The sequence below is a fragment of the Poecilia reticulata genome, chromosome 16, assembly GCF_904066995.2.
Source record: "Poecilia reticulata chromosome 16, P_reticulata-male-v2, whole genome shotgun sequence".
Classification (NCBI taxonomy): domain Eukaryota; kingdom Metazoa; phylum Chordata; class Actinopteri; order Cyprinodontiformes; family Poeciliidae; genus Poecilia; species Poecilia reticulata.
Window position 1 is genome coordinate 8,264,563 of NC_088845.1, and position 18,437 is coordinate 8,282,999.

The 18,437-nt window shown below is 37.0% G+C and overlaps 2 protein-coding genes across 2 annotated transcripts; one reads left to right on the top strand and one right to left on the bottom strand.

Annotated features, from left to right (window-relative positions):
- Positions 1 to 2,243: 2,243 nt before the first annotated feature.
- On the bottom strand, positions 2,244 to 9,114 carry rps19 (ribosomal protein S19). The gene is made up of 6 exons (XM_008431159.3): positions 9,033 to 9,114; positions 7,459 to 7,529; positions 7,096 to 7,196; positions 6,750 to 6,933; positions 4,563 to 4,617; positions 2,244 to 2,302 (listed from the first exon to the last, which is right to left on the bottom strand). Exons 2-6 carry the CDS (start codon positions 7,527 to 7,529, stop codon positions 2,273 to 2,275), a joined length of 441 nt encoding a protein of 146 aa, XP_008429381.1. The 5' UTR covers positions 9,033 to 9,114; the 3' UTR covers positions 2,244 to 2,272.
- Positions 9,115 to 12,734: 3,620 nt separating this feature from the next.
- LOC145547613 (uncharacterized) lies at positions 12,735 to 17,870 on the top strand. Its single transcript, XM_081597313.1, has 2 exons — positions 12,735 to 14,883; positions 16,591 to 17,870. Exons 1-2 carry the CDS (start codon positions 14,516 to 14,518, stop codon positions 17,444 to 17,446), a joined length of 1,224 nt encoding a protein of 407 aa, XP_081453439.1. The 5' UTR covers positions 12,735 to 14,515; the 3' UTR covers positions 17,447 to 17,870.
- The last annotated feature ends 567 nt before the right edge of the window (positions 17,871 to 18,437 follow it).

The window sequence follows — 18,437 nt, forward strand, 5'->3', positions numbered from 1 at the left end:
AGGGAGTGGGCGGACAGAGGCCCGAAAGAAGGGAAGATTGAAGGATGAGGGAGCTCGGATAGCAGCATGAAAAGACTACAATGTATTCTCAGAGAAGTGCAGAATAATTGGAGACTGTTATGACTGATATAGGGGGAAAAAAATAAAAAAAGACAGCTGTACACTCAGTCCAGCAGGACGGCACACAATGCACTGTGTACTGTACACACATTGATAGAGAAGTTGACAGACTGGGAAACACAGTGAGGCTTACTGTCAACAAATAAAATATCTTCCAAACACAGGAGTCAGAAAATACTGGCTTTGCAGACGGAGTGAGCAGAGGGCTGAGCTTCACAGTACAGATCCTCCAAAATTCACTCAAATTAACTAAATAAGCCGTTTGTAAGATCATTACGTCCACATACACATGCAAACTAGCGCTTTACAACTCCGTCTTCAAGTCCAGATGAGGAAGATTAGTGATGATAAATACATGCCAAATGCTAATTTAACAACCTTCACCCTGGTTATTCTAATTAAATTCAAACATTGAAATGGGTTTTCAAGGATTTGCTTTCATTACCAAGTGATGCATTTCGGCTGTTTATTTTTTAAAGCTCACTACTTTAAAAATGTTTAAGCTTTATCCAATAATATTAGCTAAAAATTGAGAGGAAGGAAAAACACTTTGTGTCAAGGTTTCAAAATAATTGAAACCTTGACACACAACCAGTGTGAACCTGGGGCTGCTGTCCTGCAACTTTTCTATGCATCCCTGGTTCAACACACCTGAATCAAATGGCTAAACTACCTCCATAGTATGCAGGCAAGTTCTCCAGAGTTCAATCAATTGCCTAATTATTTAGTTCAGGCTTAGAGACATCCAAGAGTTGCAGATGGCTGTTATCACCAAGCTTGATGGACTAGCAAACTGCCAGACCTGAAGCCAATAGAGAATCAATGTAGTATTGTGAAGGAGACCCGTCAGAAAACAATGCAATGAACTAAAAGCTGCTTTATGCCTCTTCACATTAATGTAATTCATGAAAAAGCCCCAACCAAGATGTGTGTATACGCTATAATACAAGGATGTTGTATTCAGTTGGCTAAATTTTCAGCATTAAAATTCTAATTCTATTCAAATTTGAGTCGACTTTAAAATAGCTGCAAGTCACAAACAAACTAAATAGAGCACCAAGAGTAATTCATTTCCTGTAAGTTTAATTTCCAAACCAACCTTTTTGCTGACATTCATCTGTACTTTGTGCATTTCCCACACCCCTTGAAGCTGCTGCAGTTCATTTCCATTATATTCAGCCAATCTTGACAGCTTTTATACTTTTAATCCAGTTTTGGTTTCCAAATTTTTAAAAAGCCTTATAAATAACCACTGCATAAAAATGTGGTTCAAGAGTAACAGCTTTTATAATTAAAAAGAAAATGGAGGCATCTCTGTCCAAGATGATTCATATTCTGCAGGCTTTGGCACCCTCTACAGGATCGTAGACACTCAGCTAAATTAAGCGTCTGGTGTCTCGTCTCAATAAGCTTTAATTAGCAGTGCAGACAGACGCTTAAGCAAACCCAGACAATGGCTCAACCAAAACAAAAAGGAAACATTGCAATGATATAATATATATATATATATATATAAAAATAAAAACTTTTCTACTGCTAAAATGTTCATGTCTGTTTTATGAATAAATGGATTTAAGTTTGCTATAAAAGATGTTTTTGAAAATTTGAAATAAAATTAGTTTCAAGTCCAACATAGCAAATAGATTATTTCTTTTGTTAAAATAAATTAAGTGTAATTTTAACCTCCAGGTGGCACTGTGGTCCCCTGTATATTTTACTTGCAGATAAACTGAGCTGCTACTGAAAATCTAATCATCTGCCATTATCGTTTTTAAAACATTTGCTCATCATGGGATGACAACCAAATCTCTACAAGCTGAAAAAAGGCAACACGTGAACACAGTGGCAACAATAGAGCTCTGATGTGACAGAAAGGGAGGGCGCTTTAACAATCATGTCTGGCCATTTTCTGGAGCCTGCAGTGGCTCAGCGAAGGAGCAGCTCTCTGTTCACTTCTTAAATATTTCATGAATACAGCACCCACAATTAGGCTTTTGAGTGAAGGTTCATGTTTGATCACAAAAATGACATGCCATGCACTTAGCTTACTGCTTAAAAAAACAAAAACTATGCTGAGAATGATTTTAAAAGGCTCATTTTTTCTCAAATAATACACACACCAATTTTGACTTTGTGCAGAAAAAAATGTTTATTAAACAGACTTTTTGTTTGCAGCTGCAACCTGTGGAGAAGAAAACAATAGGTTATTAGATTTTTAAATTCAGTTCTCTGCTACTACAAATGTATGAGTTTGGAGAAGTGGGGCATATGGTTGGTACAAATGGCTAACCATTTAATCTCCTTCAACACCAATCTAATCAAACTTCCCATCTGCTTAATCTCCCATTTGTTCATCTTTTACTTCTAATTTTCACCCATTTCAGTTTCTGCAATAGTGTTTCAAACAGCGCCTGCAACACATGGGAGTGACTTGCCATCAATTCACAAGGATTTAAGAGGAACAGATCTTGGAAAAGAAATCGTTCTGTCACAGTTGTGGGTAATATCAACATTAATACTATAATACAGAGCAGAAGAGTCGCGATGGACGAATAAGCCATTAGAAGCTACATAACGAGAGTTAAGTTGAGCCGCGCCAACATCTTGCCAAGTTTAGTGCAGCAGGCAGGAAGGCGGGGCGGCTCAGGTCTGCTCATCTGCATACTGCTCATTAGTATGGGTAAACAAGGAGAAAACTGGTGCCATACGGCAAACTCGCCAAGCATGAAATTCCCTCCTCATGTTTACCCCTTTTTACCCTTGGCTTGTCAAGACGTTGCTGCTTCTCTTGATTTTTTGACAAGGCCCAACTGTGAGGGTTTGTTTTTAAACGAAGGGCAACGATTCTAATAACGTGCTGCAGAAGAAAATCTGCCCCAGGACAAGCGCCTCCAGAAAAGCTTTGCATGTCAAAGTGACACAGAGGGCTGGCGTCTTCCTGCCGTTGACACGACGCAGCATCAAAGCCACAACAGCAACCTTGTGATGATTTCAAAAGCTTAACGCTTCACTCCGTTTGTCACTAAATTGAGCTACTGAAAAAACTGAGGTTGGAATAACATTAAAATGCTTAGAAGTTCAAGATTGAAGCTTTTTATTTCAGCAATGAGTCTGACTTGCAAACCCATAACACACATTGTTCTCTCACAGGCTAGGTCACATCTGGAGAAATCATAACCAAATCAAATTTTAAGCAAATGAGAATTCCTACTGGATCCATCTTCCTATGTTACACATCTATAGCTGGTTTTATAACATATTTGGCATTAGAGTCTAAACGATTGTTGAGCTTTATAGTCTGCATGTCGCACAAAAGATAAAACCACACAACCGTGAAGTTGGCCTCGGGTCATGCAGTGTGATAACGGGCTTTTCACTGCTTGGTTGGCATCTGGACCAACTCACATCAATCCTTTTAAAATTCTCCACTCTTGTTCAATCTGGATTACATTATCCCTCACTAGAAGCAGATTCTTTAAAGCACAGTTCATAATATGAGACCTTTTATTTGTTGCAGAGTGAGCAGAATTTGTTTTGAAATCTAAATTTGGCCCAATTTAAATGCCAAAGCACCTGTTTTAAAACCTGGTCTAAAGGAGGCTAGAACGCTTCCAAATGGACTATTTTTGATTTCTAATATCTGTCCATTCAATATTTAAATAAATTTGACAAATTTTCATTCTTCACTAACTGAGTTAATCCAGGTGAAAATTATTTTACTCATAGTTAACCAGACAGAAAAAAAGCAAATTCAATATGTTCCAGATTTTAAAGACTCCAGAAAGTGTGATGCAAAACAGGAAGTTGTTTGGACAACAAGGTTTTAACCACTAGCACAACTACAATGAATGAGCATCTAAACAGCAGTACAACTGATTGGAGTAAATTTACACCAATAGGTTCTCTCTATTGGTGGATGTGCTGAAGATCATCAAAACAAAAATGAGCTAGTTCAAGAAAAAGGATCTCTGGGCATCTGGTGGCCTAATTTTAATTTATATGGTAATGCTGAAGCATCAGGGTGATGTATCCACTGTGGTACAGGCATGAGAAGGTCCAGTTATACAAGGACTGGTTCTGACACATTTCTCACCTACAGACAGCTGCGCTTGATTAAAATTACTGTTGACTAATTGAAGACATTTTTGGATAAATTAGTCGACATCATTAGCTGGAGTCCTAGTGTGAAGGTCATTTTATAGAAATTATTACAGAAAACGTTTCCTGCTCTGATTTTGATTTAAATGTATTTTCCCCCCAGAAACTTAGTAAAATGCATTAGAGAAAAAACTAAAAAAAATTAATTTTACTGCTATAAAAGTAAAATTAGAGATGCAATCACTATAGTTTTAGCATAAAACAAGAACCAAATTATGTTCTTGGATTGTTTTTTATGAGTTTGGTCAATTGCGGGACAATTAATGCAGAAAACTGTTTCTCACCTGGCCAGCAATTCTGTCCAGGTCTCTTGTTCCCTGGGGGGTCAGCCTTCGGCCACTAAACAGGAAGAAAAAGAATGATCAATCTCTGAATTTATTTATACGCCACAGACCAAGTGACACGAGTAAACTACTGATCAATTCTCCAATAAGAGATGCAAAACTAGGGAGGGAACAAAAAACCTCAAAAGGCTAATTTACAATTATGCTTCAGGTGCACTTTAAAACAAACAACAATCAATTGTTTTGTTTTTACAGAGTAATTACATCTCAATTGCTGTGCTGCAGTAAAAAAAAAAAAAAAAAAACAGCAGTTTTTAATCACCGTTTTGAAAGAAAAAGTTTCAAAGAGAAAGGATGAGAATTGGTGTCTGCTTAACAGGCAGTTAGCTGGCAGTTTATGTCAAAGAACATCAACAGTGTTTCCAGAGGGCAGCATTAGCTTCAATGAAGGCACAACGGAAAGGAGAAATGGTTGTTAGGACAGAAATGTTTGAAGAGGCATTCTGGGTTTTCCCCAAGACGTCCAATCTAGATTTTGTTTTCACTTGCCTCCAGAGTCATTAATAAAATGTTGGTTTTTACCGTCTCGTTTCAAGCCGTTTTGCTTTCATTAAAAAACATCAAGAGCCAGACAGTCATTAACCAAAGGCTGTTTTGTTAACAAGCTGCGTTTTGCTCATGTGTAATCTGTGTTCCCATTTGCTGCTCTAAAATGCAACTCTGTTCCAAGCTGAAGAATTCTCTCTCAATATAGCAAAAGTCAGAAATGGAAAGTAAAAAAAGCATTTCCTTTGAATTCAGATTTTTTCTTCTTCTGAGAACTGTAAAAACTGACAGAATGTTCAGTTATTAAGCAGACAACTGAAAAAAACCCAAGTGCTTATTTATAAGGAGCTTTGAAGATACAAACTAGGCCTGGGTGAAAAACGTATCACAATGTGAGCATTTCCTGTCAGTTGATGTCAGGATTAGTCTTTAGTTTTAAATGTCCAAAATACTGTCAAACTGGAAGTATTTTATCCACAATTTCATCTTAAGCAAAAGTCATTTTCCCCTTTTACTTTATGTCTTTTTATTTTTCAGCAGTTATGGAGCACTGTGACAAAACATGACCCGGCTCCGACATACTGAGGCAGAGTGAATGAAAATCATCAGGAGCTCATTCACAGAAACCAAGAGGCCGACACCAGCTACTGAAAACAACCCAATCATTTCCTCGCCACCAAACTTCACACATCCGAGAATGACAATAACAACACTGTTGGACATTTTTGGCTTTTGTTTTAGTTTGAAATGCCAACAGTTTTAATCAAGGGCTTAGTACATTTAATTAAAACCTACATTTGCAATAAACAATTAAATATTTATTCAAATATGTATATGCAAGCTTGAAGCCAAATAAACCTTTATTATTAATTTATTCCTCTTATTGTGAAGCCTAGTTTTGCAACTGTCTGGCTCATAACATACTGAGGTTTTCAATTCAATTTCATAGAGTGCAAAAGCATCTTCAAAGTCAACGTAATCATCATCAGGACTGGTTTAGTTGCCAGAATAAATACTTTTGAAAGTCGATTCAATGTTAAAAATACAAGTTGACAAAATGAGACCAAGTCTCACCTCAGCAAATGGAGAATCCACTGGATTATCTCCAGAGGAAAATTAATCAGTATATTTGGTGTAATCTTAAGTTATTTAAGCATTTAGACACCAGCTCAAGTTTTAAACTAGACTAATGTCCTTTAATTACCGAGAAACTAAGTCAACAACGCAGAGCAAGCAAAATGTTGTAAAATAAAAACATTTGGAGGCTGTGTCTCATCACCATAACGTCAACCAAGCTACAATAATATATTGATGAAAATGGTGCCTTTCACTGCAAAAAGTGAAAATAAAATAAATCCATCCTACATAGAATTGTACATCATGTGGAATCAAAACTTTAAGGCAACCTAAAACAGGCTTAGGATCTATAATCTACGCTTTCATCTCTTTGAACTAAAATATTGCCTGAAGCAAAAATAAATACTCCACATTGAAAGTGATCAGAACAACCCGTCGTAAAACACTTATCCTTTTATCCACAAACTCTTCAAAATGTTAAATACAGACAGGTGCAGCCAAGGCCGAATAGAACTCCCTATTCACAGGTTTTTGTAAGAGAAGCTGATGCATAACATCACTTACCCATTGGGATCCTTCTCAATCATCTTGAGGAGCTCAAGAGACTGCAGCACCTTGCGAGCCACATTTTTTGATCCAACGCTGTAGTGGGCAGGGCACACACCGTTCCTCTTGCGACCACCATAAATCTTGGTCATGGAGCCAACACCAGCACCCCCTCTGAGATACAGGTGGCGAACTGTAGATGCTGCAGAGAAAGATTAAAAATAATAAATCAGGTATTGTTAGCCCCATGCAGTGGCAAATTAAAACAAAAGTCAAGTTGTTCCGCATAAAAAGCAATCATGCAAATTACTGCTCTCCTACAGTACAGAAAATGATTTTAATCATAAAAGATATTCAGACTTACCAGCTCTGATGTAGAACCAGTTCTCATCGCTGGGAGAAAGCTCCTTGTGCTTACCCAGCTTGACCAGGTCCACCCAGTCAGGCACCTTCAGCTTTCCTGACCTGGAGAGGAGAAAAACATCAGGATCAAATAATCTGATACATCTACTTTTTAATGGAGCCAACAACTCAAAATTCACATCAGCAGTTTCCAACAACCCAAGTAATTCAAACATACAAAGAAATCAGAGGAAATTAACCCACAAATGATAGTATAGAAGGAAGACAAGAACAAAGACACTGTACAAGTTATAAAAAACAGATGCAAAATACAATTTAGTAACAATCTATAAGCATATCTTATTAACAGGTAAATAATACTGACTTCTTCAGGAAAGCCGCAAGGGCACGGACAAACTCCTGCTGGTTGACGTCTTTCACTGTAACACCAGGCATCTGCAAGAGATTAAACATCACGGCATTACACATGACAGTACAATGTTAGATCAGTCTGGATAAGATATGCATGTCTTTTATCCAAGAATTAGGAAATCGGATAGCAGTATCACAAAAATACAGGACACAGACAATACATTCAACACAAATAAAAAAACAGCATACAAAATAAAAATCAACATTTCTATACAATAAAATGTTATTTACAGCGATTAGGACTATTATTAAATGTAAAAGCAATTTGAGAATATCACAAACTACAGAAGAAAATAGTAAGTAGTCATAAGTACATTAGTGATCACATTTGAAACAATGCTATGAACAACAAAGGTCCATCCACATGTAACACTAGACTGCACACAATATATGCATTAGCAATGTTCTTCAGGGTGTGAATTAGACATGGAGCTACAAGGCAATGGCTGTGTGATATAAAATCTAGAATAATATTCAACAATATATATATATATAAACACTTTACCCCTACTTGATTCCACCTCAACTCCACTGCTCTTAATTTCTGCATTAGGGTCAACAAAAGTGTGCATATTTGACAACCAATGGAATTACAATATAGCAAGTGATTTCATGTAGGTTCAAGATGCATAACTGACTTAAGGATGATATTTTTTAAATGACAGAAAAATCATAAGATTTATAATCTGAAGTTGGCTCAATAAGTTATTTCTTTGTTTTTAGTTCAAATGTTTCATTAAATGATTATGTCCAATCTTCTGAAGCCATTAAGGTTCAACAGAATACACAGTTCAAGAAGCTCCATGTGCTGCCATCAACTGCAGTGAAATTAATTTTTATCATCTTCACGTGAATGCTGGAAAACAACAAGAATAGTGTGATTTTAATTGTAATATTTAATTCAATTTTATTTCACCAGGGACAAAAAGCGCACAATATTACGAGTATCTGTGCATTAGCTTTATAGCTACCGGCTAATTTGCCGATCACGTCCCTTTATTGTGCTTATCCAGTATTAGACACATGTGTGGGAAATATATTTATGAGTTTAATTAAAAAGCGAACTTAAAACAAAGATGCATTATTGCCTATACACAAAGTCAGATCTAGTACACTTACAGAAGCCAACAGATGTAGCCGGCATGTTAGCTTCAAAGTCGCATGTTAGCTTACTACCACAGTTGGCGTAAAACACTATACAGTAAAGCTTATAAACCAATATACTTCACCAAATAAGCTATGATACCCATATAGTGTAACCACGTAATATATTAAGAGTATAAAATAGTCAAATGCTGTAGCAGGCCAAATGAGGCAGCATGGGGGCAGCCATTACTACCACCACACTGAAAATCAGCGCTCTTAAATACTTAAAAACTAAGAGTCACATTCAACTATTTACGACAACGACCAAACACTTAAATGAAATAGGCATTATACCACAGTAAGGTGCGTCTGAAAATCAAACTTATAAGTTCTGAAGATATTTATGAACATAAATGTGATAAGAGAAAAACAGCGCTTTACCTCGCTTGTGGACAGCGGAGGGAAGAGGGAGGAACGGGGTTTCCCACCCGTGTTGAAACGGGCAAATCTTGTTTTTTCTCGCGAGACTTAAGTGCTTCCTCTTGCAACTGTTGCAACTGTTTACGAAAAATAAAATAAAGTAACAATTGAGATATAATTAATAAAATAAAAAGAAAAAAAAAAACAGAAAGTGAAATAGGCACATAAAGACGGAAAGTTGACAGTTGTTCTTCTTTATTTACCATGCCTATTGTGTTCAATCCCGTTTATGATATGGAAATAAATAGAGTAAACATATCTTCAATATTCACCTAAATAGTGAAATGAACACATCACCTCCACTGTGAATCATGGTGGTGATGCTTTTCAAGATGCTTTTCCGTTCTTCAGCAAGGCTTGAAGCTGGGATGGATGCTCACTAAACACTTAGCCAGAACTACAGTGGAATTGTGGTATTTAATTCAAAATATACTGATGTGCTACAATGGCCCAGTCAAAGTATAGACTGAAATTAAAATGAGAATGTGTTACAACACTTGAAAGTAACTGTTAACCATCCAATCACAGTTTGAACTAAGAAAAATAGGCTAAATCAAAGATTTCCAGATGTAAATATAGAAAAGCAGAGTATTAACTCATCATCCGGTTGTCATGCAAATGTGGCACTGTACATATTGACATTGTGATTCATAATTCTGTGCACCTCTATTTGTTGAACACTATTTTTTCCATCTTGCAAGCCTTTAGTTTGTAATATAATAATATCCAGGCAGTTTATATTAAATATTTGAATTTGTTTTTCATTTTCTGTTTAGTTGCAAAGTTGTTAATTGTTGTTGCAGTCTTTAATAGATGTCATCAAAATGTAATTCATTTCTATGTACGGTAATCTCTGACTTCATAAACCAATTACATATAATCTGTCAACAACCACAGTTAGGAGCATAAACAAATAATAATAATAATAAAAAAACAGTTGAAAGGGGATTATTTATTTAGTTGCTCCATCTTGTCGTTATAGGGCTTTAAAGTGAAAGTCTATAAACACAATTCATTGTTATTTTTACTGCTCATTAAATTAAATTACATTTTTTCAACAAGGCTCGTTTTAGAACCTAATTCCAAAATAAACAGTACTTACATTTAAGACTCCATCAGGATTCTGATTTCTGTACCTCATTTCCACGATGGATATGTGTTTTTGTGAAAGGCAGTTTGTTGATTCAGGTCAGTGTGCCCCTGCCTGGAGCATGGTGCTGTTGGTAGAATAATTTGCGCACAGACTTGGGCTTTGAGCATTAAAGGCTTCACTCTGCAGTTCAAGAAAAATCATTTGCATTACATTAAAATGAAAGATGAACATTCCTAAAGTATAAATAAAGAATTGCAATAGCTTCGGGCTTTATTCCTTAGTTGTTGTTTTAAAGGTGCTTTTTAAAATTATTTGTCTGAATTAATCAGTGGATTAATGGATTAATTTGCCATAATTTAAAGTGCTTATATAGAGTTATAGTGCATGTGAACACTTTCGAGTTATCCTTTCAACCTACAAGAAACGCTTTTCTCCAATCCTTTCAAAAATGCCCTTCATTTAGATATAATCAAATTAACCTTGTTTTAAATAAATGGACACCTGAGATCTGAAAATTTCAGGAGCAGATAGCCTTGCTAGATGTTTATTTTCAAAAAGCTTTGTCAGAATGTCTGTCAATACAAGTTAAAGTAGTTTTAATAAATGTAATTTAGAATATTTTTAACATTTAAAATAATTGATCATTATTTGTTACGTATTGATCTTAGTCATGAGATTGGACTATAACTAAAGTGCTAGTTTGTTAGTCTAAACAAGATATATAAAAATGACATTTTTTTTTGGCTGTCTCATGTGACATAGTTCTTAAATTTCTCCAAATCCACTTCTGATTGGTTGATCGGTCCTGTGAGACGTCTCATGCAGTCCATGCTGCTTTCAGGAGCTCTGCAGAGTCTGGAGATGAAAAATGAATCTTAGAATCCACCAAGAGGATTTTGCTTGAAAAGTAAGTGAAAGAGGACTGCTTACCTTTTTGAGATTTGATTGTGACAAATGTTTTTCTTTACATTATGCTGGACATTACTTCGTTTTAGAATATAATTTTTTTTTTCTTTCTTTCTTTTTTTTTTTTTACATAATTGTGTTTCTTTTACTTAATTAGTTATTACAAAGCGGATATTACTGTGATTTATAATAAATTTACCTCTTGTTTAGGCTGATTGCTGCAAGTGAAGTGTGAATTAATTATAGTGTTGATTTCAGTTAATTATCCTCTTGAAATACACTACTGAAAATCTTGAGACTGGGGAATTAGAAATTAAGGAATTTACAATGTTTTGAATTTTGTTTGTAGTTTTATAATGCAAAAAGAAGAAAGAGGATAAATATGCAAGTTGTCAAATGATGGAAAACACCATTTAAACTCAAACAGGCTGTTCATCAGTCAATTAAAAATGTAGGATCACTAACCTCAAAAGTGTATTTGGATACAGGTGAAATTTAGACTCTTAGATCACTAAGATTGTCCAATAAAAACGGGGCTGTATCCATTAAAGAGGTGCTTAAAGAAACACCTCAAAAACTCATAGAAGTTTTTTTGGGACGAATGAGAGGGGAGATTTACATTAACAGAATTTCAACCTAGTGATGATGTTCTTGAAGCCGTCCTCACATGGAGCAATGCTCCCGCCAGTGGAAACACTCACTTTAAACAAAGCTCAGTCCTACTCACAACTGAGTCTTTTTAAACATTATTAGTTCTTTTTTTTTTTTTTTTTTGTCATTGCAAAACTTCCGGTTATCTGATAAACAGCCTGTTTGGAGTTTTATGGTCACTTTCAATAAATTTCGTACTGTATTTGTTTTCTCTTTTGTTTTTTTGTTGTTTTTTTTTAATTCAGCAAATTGAAATATGAGTTTCAAAAGTTTGATCAGGATTACAACACACAAACATATTTTCTAGCCTCTTCAATGTGACAGATTTTGCCGAATACAGCATAGGTGTTCTTAATTTGATTCTTCATTCATTCCACCTACAAAAAGGCATACTGATTAAGAGCTCTTATCTCCACCATCCCACACAAACTGAACCAAACTAAGAAAGAAAAAAAAGAGTGAGAATTGAGTGATTATGGCTTCTCTTTGCTTCACCTTATTTTAGTGTGGTGCCTGTGCTTCTTTATTTGCATAGTTGTCTGGATGGCAGAGGTGCTGTTGCCCTTTGCACATCTTAGATGGAAAGGGCAGCTGTGCTCCAACATTGACACAATTGATATGTTTGCAGAGACAGGAGAGAGATAGAAGTCGGGTTGATAAGCAGGAGGTTTATAAATCAGGTTCATTGTGTCAGTGAGGGTGCAGGCAGCGTGAGGAAGGGAAATAAAAAAAGACAGCTTAGACTTAAAGAAGACAGATAAGAGCCTTGTATATTGTATCAGCCTCATCACAGGGCCTTAAACAGGTAATAGTCCTTTTCTTTTTCTTCTGATTGCCTTCCTGAAATCACACAAACATCTGGGTAACTATGACCTTTTTATATCTTTTTAACCAGTTGCTGAAAAGTTTGACCCCATAAATTGTAAGAGATCGATGGACGAATGCAGACAATTAATTACACTCCAAGACTCCAACTTACAATTTGAATTGAAAATTCAGACAAAGAGGATTAAACCTTAATAATTAGGTCTGTAAATCAATTCTGCCCAAGCACTTCAGATGGCGAGACAGGAGACGACTGTATAAAGTGATTATGAAGTGGAATATAGGAGTTATTCGAACCATGACTACTATTGAAGTGATGTCTAACTGCAAATGTTTCGAAAAGGTCAAACTAATTACATTGAACAGACAGGTCGCATAACGAGGCAGCAAATCTGCTGTTTGAATTTTCCTCCACTTTGCCTTTTTTTTATTTTATTTTTCTTTAACATTTGTTTGGAAATTGTACTAAACCTTGCTGCCAATCATTGTGAATGTTGAAAATTACTTATCGAGGTGGAGAAGTGAACTGGTGTAATTGACTGTTGTGCATGCAGCACCCTAAAAAGTACTCACACCACCTCATGACTTTTTCACATTTTGTTCTGTAACAACCACAAATGTTAATGCATGTTTGAGGGATTCTGCTGTATGTGAAATTTGTACATAATTGTAAAGTAGAAGGAAAATTATACATGGGAAAAGGGTGATGTGCTGTTCCATGCCCCATGTATAATATGTTACTGAATTACCTTTTGCTCCTTCTAATGCTACAAATATCTTCAAGCTTTTCATGTCAAAAGACTGACATTTCTTCCCACGATTGTTTGCAAACTACCTTAAACACAGTCAGATTGCAATGGAGAGCTTCTCTTAACAGCAGTTTTCAAGTCTTGCCACAGATTCTGAAGTTGGTTTAGGTCTGGACTTTAGGTCTAACACCTGAAAATACTTTTATATTCCATTCCACTCCGGCTGCTTGTTAGTTTAGAAATATCCAACTGAAATGTCGACTGTGTCTCTTGGACTTCATTAGGTTGCTATCTCACTAACCTTCTGAAGGCAAATTGACTTACTGTGTTTTATTTAGGGGTATCAGAGTGAAAGGAGTTAATTACACTTTGATTTGTCAAACATTTTGAAAACCTTGTGTGCTTTTCCTTCAACTTATCAACTATGTGGGTCTACTGCATGAAATATCAGTGGAACACATGGAAGATTTTGTGAAGATAGCTTGATAAAATGTGAGACGAATTGTGTAGAACTTCGTATTGTATGAATACTTTTGCAAGGCACTTTAAATGTTTGGGCCTATTTGTGTCTGAGAGATAGTAAGTGAAAGAATGGCTACACTGCACAGGAGAAGTGAAACAAGGTCAACACTATGAAAGAAAGGAAAATGGAAAAGGCAGTGTTGGCATTGTGTTGCCACACAGCTTGGTGCTTGTTGTTGCATGTTTGCATGGAGCTCACATCCTCAGAGGAGAAGCTCTGTCAAGTGTGGTCCAGCCTGACCTTTTCACTCCCCGGGCACGCTTCCAGTTCTCCAATACCTATCAAAAAATCTACTCTCTTTGCGTTGGGAGCCCAAACTTGCATCTTTCAATACTTTCTCCTGCACTCTTGCCAGATGTTTTAAGTATTCTGCACATGAACCCAGTGTGCTTAACCTCGGTATTTCCTCAACTCTTTGTCACTCTTTTCTCATTTATATTCCTTCTCTCCTTTGGCTTTCTATTTGTGTTTGACCGTTCTTTTAACAGTCTATGCTGCTTGAGCAATTCTTGTGGAAGACCTCTGCGGGAACTCAGGGCGCTGCCAGCAGCTACTGTAGGAGTAAACAAAGCTGCATTTGCATAAGCACTGATATAAAAACATTTCCTTAACTTTTTCTTAAACTTAAAGTTTTCCTAATCTATTTTTCGACTTTTAAATAACCTTTTTTTCTCTTTTCGTTTATTTTCTTTCAGAAATGGAGTTCATTTGGCTATACTCCCTTTGCCAGTGCAGTCTTTCTTTATTTCTGATTGTGGTCAGTGTGAGATTGTGCATGGCAGTCAGCAGCAGCAGAGCTGTGGCTGATGTCCACCAGGAAGCACGGGGTGGCGGGGTACAACCTGGAAGTGTTTCATCCTGTCTCCGGCTGTGCCTGGGCTGTGTGGGGGCCGTGGGTGGAGCAGTGGGAGTTCCTGTAACTCTGCTGCTCAACCTGCGAACTCCCCACTGTCTCTACACATGCATGACGCTTGTGTGTTGCCCTTTGCTGATCCGACAGTTTACCATGTTCCTGTTAATGCTGCTCACACTGGACACCCACCTTCAGCATCATTTGGCAGACAGGTGAGTCTGATAAGTGGAAGAATTCACGTCAAAACTGAGCATAAAAAACTTCCAAATTGGAAAATATGTTACACATATTGTCAGATGTTACACATGAAATATTCTCATTAAAGAAGCAAACAAGTGGGTCGTGGTGCTTCTCCTTAGTGTGAAAAAGCTTAAAATCTAGGTACCAACATCAACAACTCTGTTCAAAATAAATCAACACAAATGAAGACAAACATTTTGGATGTACTCTTGTATCAATTTGATTTAGATTAGAAACTTTACTCTAAAATCCAACAGACATGACAGTGTCATTAATAATTCAAAATGAGTGCCTGTGTCTGGCGATCATTGGGCAAGAGAGGCAAAACGCAGTTCAGAATAACAAATTAACATATTGTTAGACTGGAGAGGACCCAGCTAAGCACGCAAACCTCAAATAAATACAGTCTGACTAAATAAAAATGCAGCTTTTATATCCCCAACCTCTTTTGTTGAATCATTAATTAGGCACTAATGAAACTGTTGTTTTACTTCACCAGCCACACTCAGCCCTGATTACTACCAGACCTGTAGAATCAAGAAATCACTTAAATCAAATCTGTCTGACATTGAACACACTGGGCGCTGAACAGGTGAGAAACACAGTTATTGTCCATCAGTCTGTAAAGGGGTACCAAGCCATTTTTAAGAGTCTGAGACTCTAGTGTGCCACAGTAAGAACCATTGTCCATAAATGCAGAACAATTTCACAGCTCTGAATTTTCCCTGGAGTGACCAGCCAATGCACATCTCATCCACTAAGTCACAAAATGACCTTGAACAACATCTAAATCACTGTAAGCCTCATGTGCCAAAGTCAAAGTGTTCAAAATACAACAGTACAAAAGAGGTTGGGGAAAAAAATGTCCATCTTTATGAAATCATAAACAAAAACACAGCTTTGCCTTACGATCCTGGCGTACATGCTGCTCGTGTATTTGCAGCTGTGAATAATTCATCGAGTTATCCAGAGGACAAACATTAGCAGGAAAAGCATAGATGTTGTTGTTTCCAGCAGATCGGCTCTAAGCCATGCAAGGAAAACACCTCTGCTGCCCAGCTTTCCTTCAAGCACAATCCTGGATTATGCCAGTCTTCACTCAGTCAATTCGGCCAACTGGGTTGTCCTGCTCAGCACTTGGCGACACAGCACACTCCTTCACACAAAGCCATCCACAATCCTCTATGCAAAATTGAATGCCTACCCTGTCTCCATATAAAGCAGACAGAAAAAGCTGTCTCTGTTATGGTGCATAGAGAAAAGCATATACATTGTTTTCCTGGAGCATGAGAGGCTGCTGTGTGTGCTGTCGTTCTGAAACTCATACAGAAATGGCCAAAGATTTGCACTGTCCTGCAGAGGATTTGCCCCATGGTTTCGTAGCAAGTCCACCCTGATCCGGAAATGACACAAATTGGCAAAAATGAAACTCTTCCTGAAATTCTCTTTAGGGGACAATTAAGCATTTGTTTTGCCCAAATGGTTTGCGTTTCACAAGTTATTTGAACAGTTACAATGCACTCCCCTAAAGGATGTTGCATATTAATTGAGACGTCAGTTGTTGACACTGACGCCATTAGAGCTATTTCAAGTCACAAGTCAAGTCATCCAGATATCTTTATTATAGACTAGAGTCTAATTTCAGAACTTACTCTAATGTTTTCATAACTTCTTGGCAGATACTCTTCAGTGGTGACCCGTCGGAGAGCTCTGTGTGTGGTCCTGTTGTGCTGGTTGGGGTCAGTTCTCTCGTCCTTCGCCCAGTTCATAGGCTCAGATGTCCTCAGCTCCTCCAGAAGTGATGACTCTGGTCTCAGCAACGAAAGTCATGGGCTAAAATCCAACTGGACCACCTCCTCACCCCCTCTTACAACAACTCCTGTACCAAGGTACTTTCATGACCGTGAGGTAATTGGGAAGTTCCTCCCATATGGAGGTTTCTTGTCAAAGTTCTATGTGGAGGACATGAGCAACTTCACCTATGCAGAGATCCACAGCAGCCACTGGGGGGTGTGCGCTCCTGATGCTATCCTCAGCCCACAGTTCATCATCTACGTTCATGGAATGACCGTCTTCATCCTTCCCTTTCTGTTCTTACTGGCCATTTACTTTGACTTGCTGTGCAGTAAGCCAAAAAAGCCTCTTTTCAGCCACACTATTCCTGAGAAACGATCCCATTTGCTCCGCTTTCTGGTCCTTTCCATGTCTTTTTTGGTTATGCTTTGCCTGCCACTCTATATCATCCAGGCCCTCTTGCTTTTTAATCCCCATGCCCATCTACCTTTTTGGGCCCATGCAGGTGCCATATTCCTCTTTCAGACATATACTCTGGTTCCCCCGGTCCTCTTTACTCCTCCAAGGAAGCAAGTGGGGGAGCAGCAGGCGTCCTTTCAACTCGCTGTTCCCAACCTCCAGCCTTCACTTTCCCATTTCAGAGGAAAGTCTGTCCACATGACACTGCGCGAGGTAATGCAAACAGTTCCATGGTCTTCAGCTAAAAATTCTCTGAAAGCTAAAGTGCGCCCAGAGGCCTGAGTTTTGAAAGGGTACAAATCTGTATTCTGTGCACACTGTCACCAATAGTAGGTAAACAATCCTGTTTGCAAAAGAAATATTTAAAACAAATAACCTAATTGAAAAGAATATATATATATTTTTAGCATTTTTATCTAATCAAAAACACTTGCTGTACATATTATGAATTAACTTGCAAACAGAAAGGCCATTTAATTATCAAGTCCCAAACGAAATGTCAGGAAAATTAAGTCTCCAGATGATAGCCACTATCCTGATCACAGATGCCCGTTTCCTTTGACTGCTCCTTCCTCTGGGCTTTATTCTTCTCCTCTTATTAATCCCCACTAAGCTAACAACTAGTGATGCAGATATATGTGTGACAGAGACTAATTAAACATTCCCTAATAACAGTAGTCCAGGGAGATTCTGGTATTGTAGGCGAAGCATACACTGTAAAAAAAATTCTGTTGTTTTTACAAAAAAAATCTGGCAGCTGTGGTTGCCAGAATAATTCTGTAGAAAACACAGTGAACATGTAAACTGTTTTACTGACCAAACAGTAATTATAACAGTGTTAAATTGTGAAATAAACAGATTATCCCATAGTTTTGCACAAATTTTAACTGTGATTTGAAAAGGTTTATTTTGGTAATAAAACAGTTTTATCAAGTAATTTTAACCAACTTTTTCTGATGAATTATCATAATAATGCTGTTATTTTACACTTTTTTCCCCAGTAAGATTTACTCAGTTTTTGTTTGTTGTACAAAAAAAACTTCATTTAGTCCTACTGATAAATTACCTTTAAATAACGGATTAGAACTGTTAAAATGTCAATTTAAAACATTGTATTAATACTTTCTGAAAAACTGAAATTTGCTTTAATTTTTTACTTTTTACTAAGAATTATATATTTAAATATCTATAAGCATGAAATTTCAACAAACATTTCTCACTTAAAGGAAACTTTAAAACACAAGGAAGCCCAATATAAATTGTATCTATGATA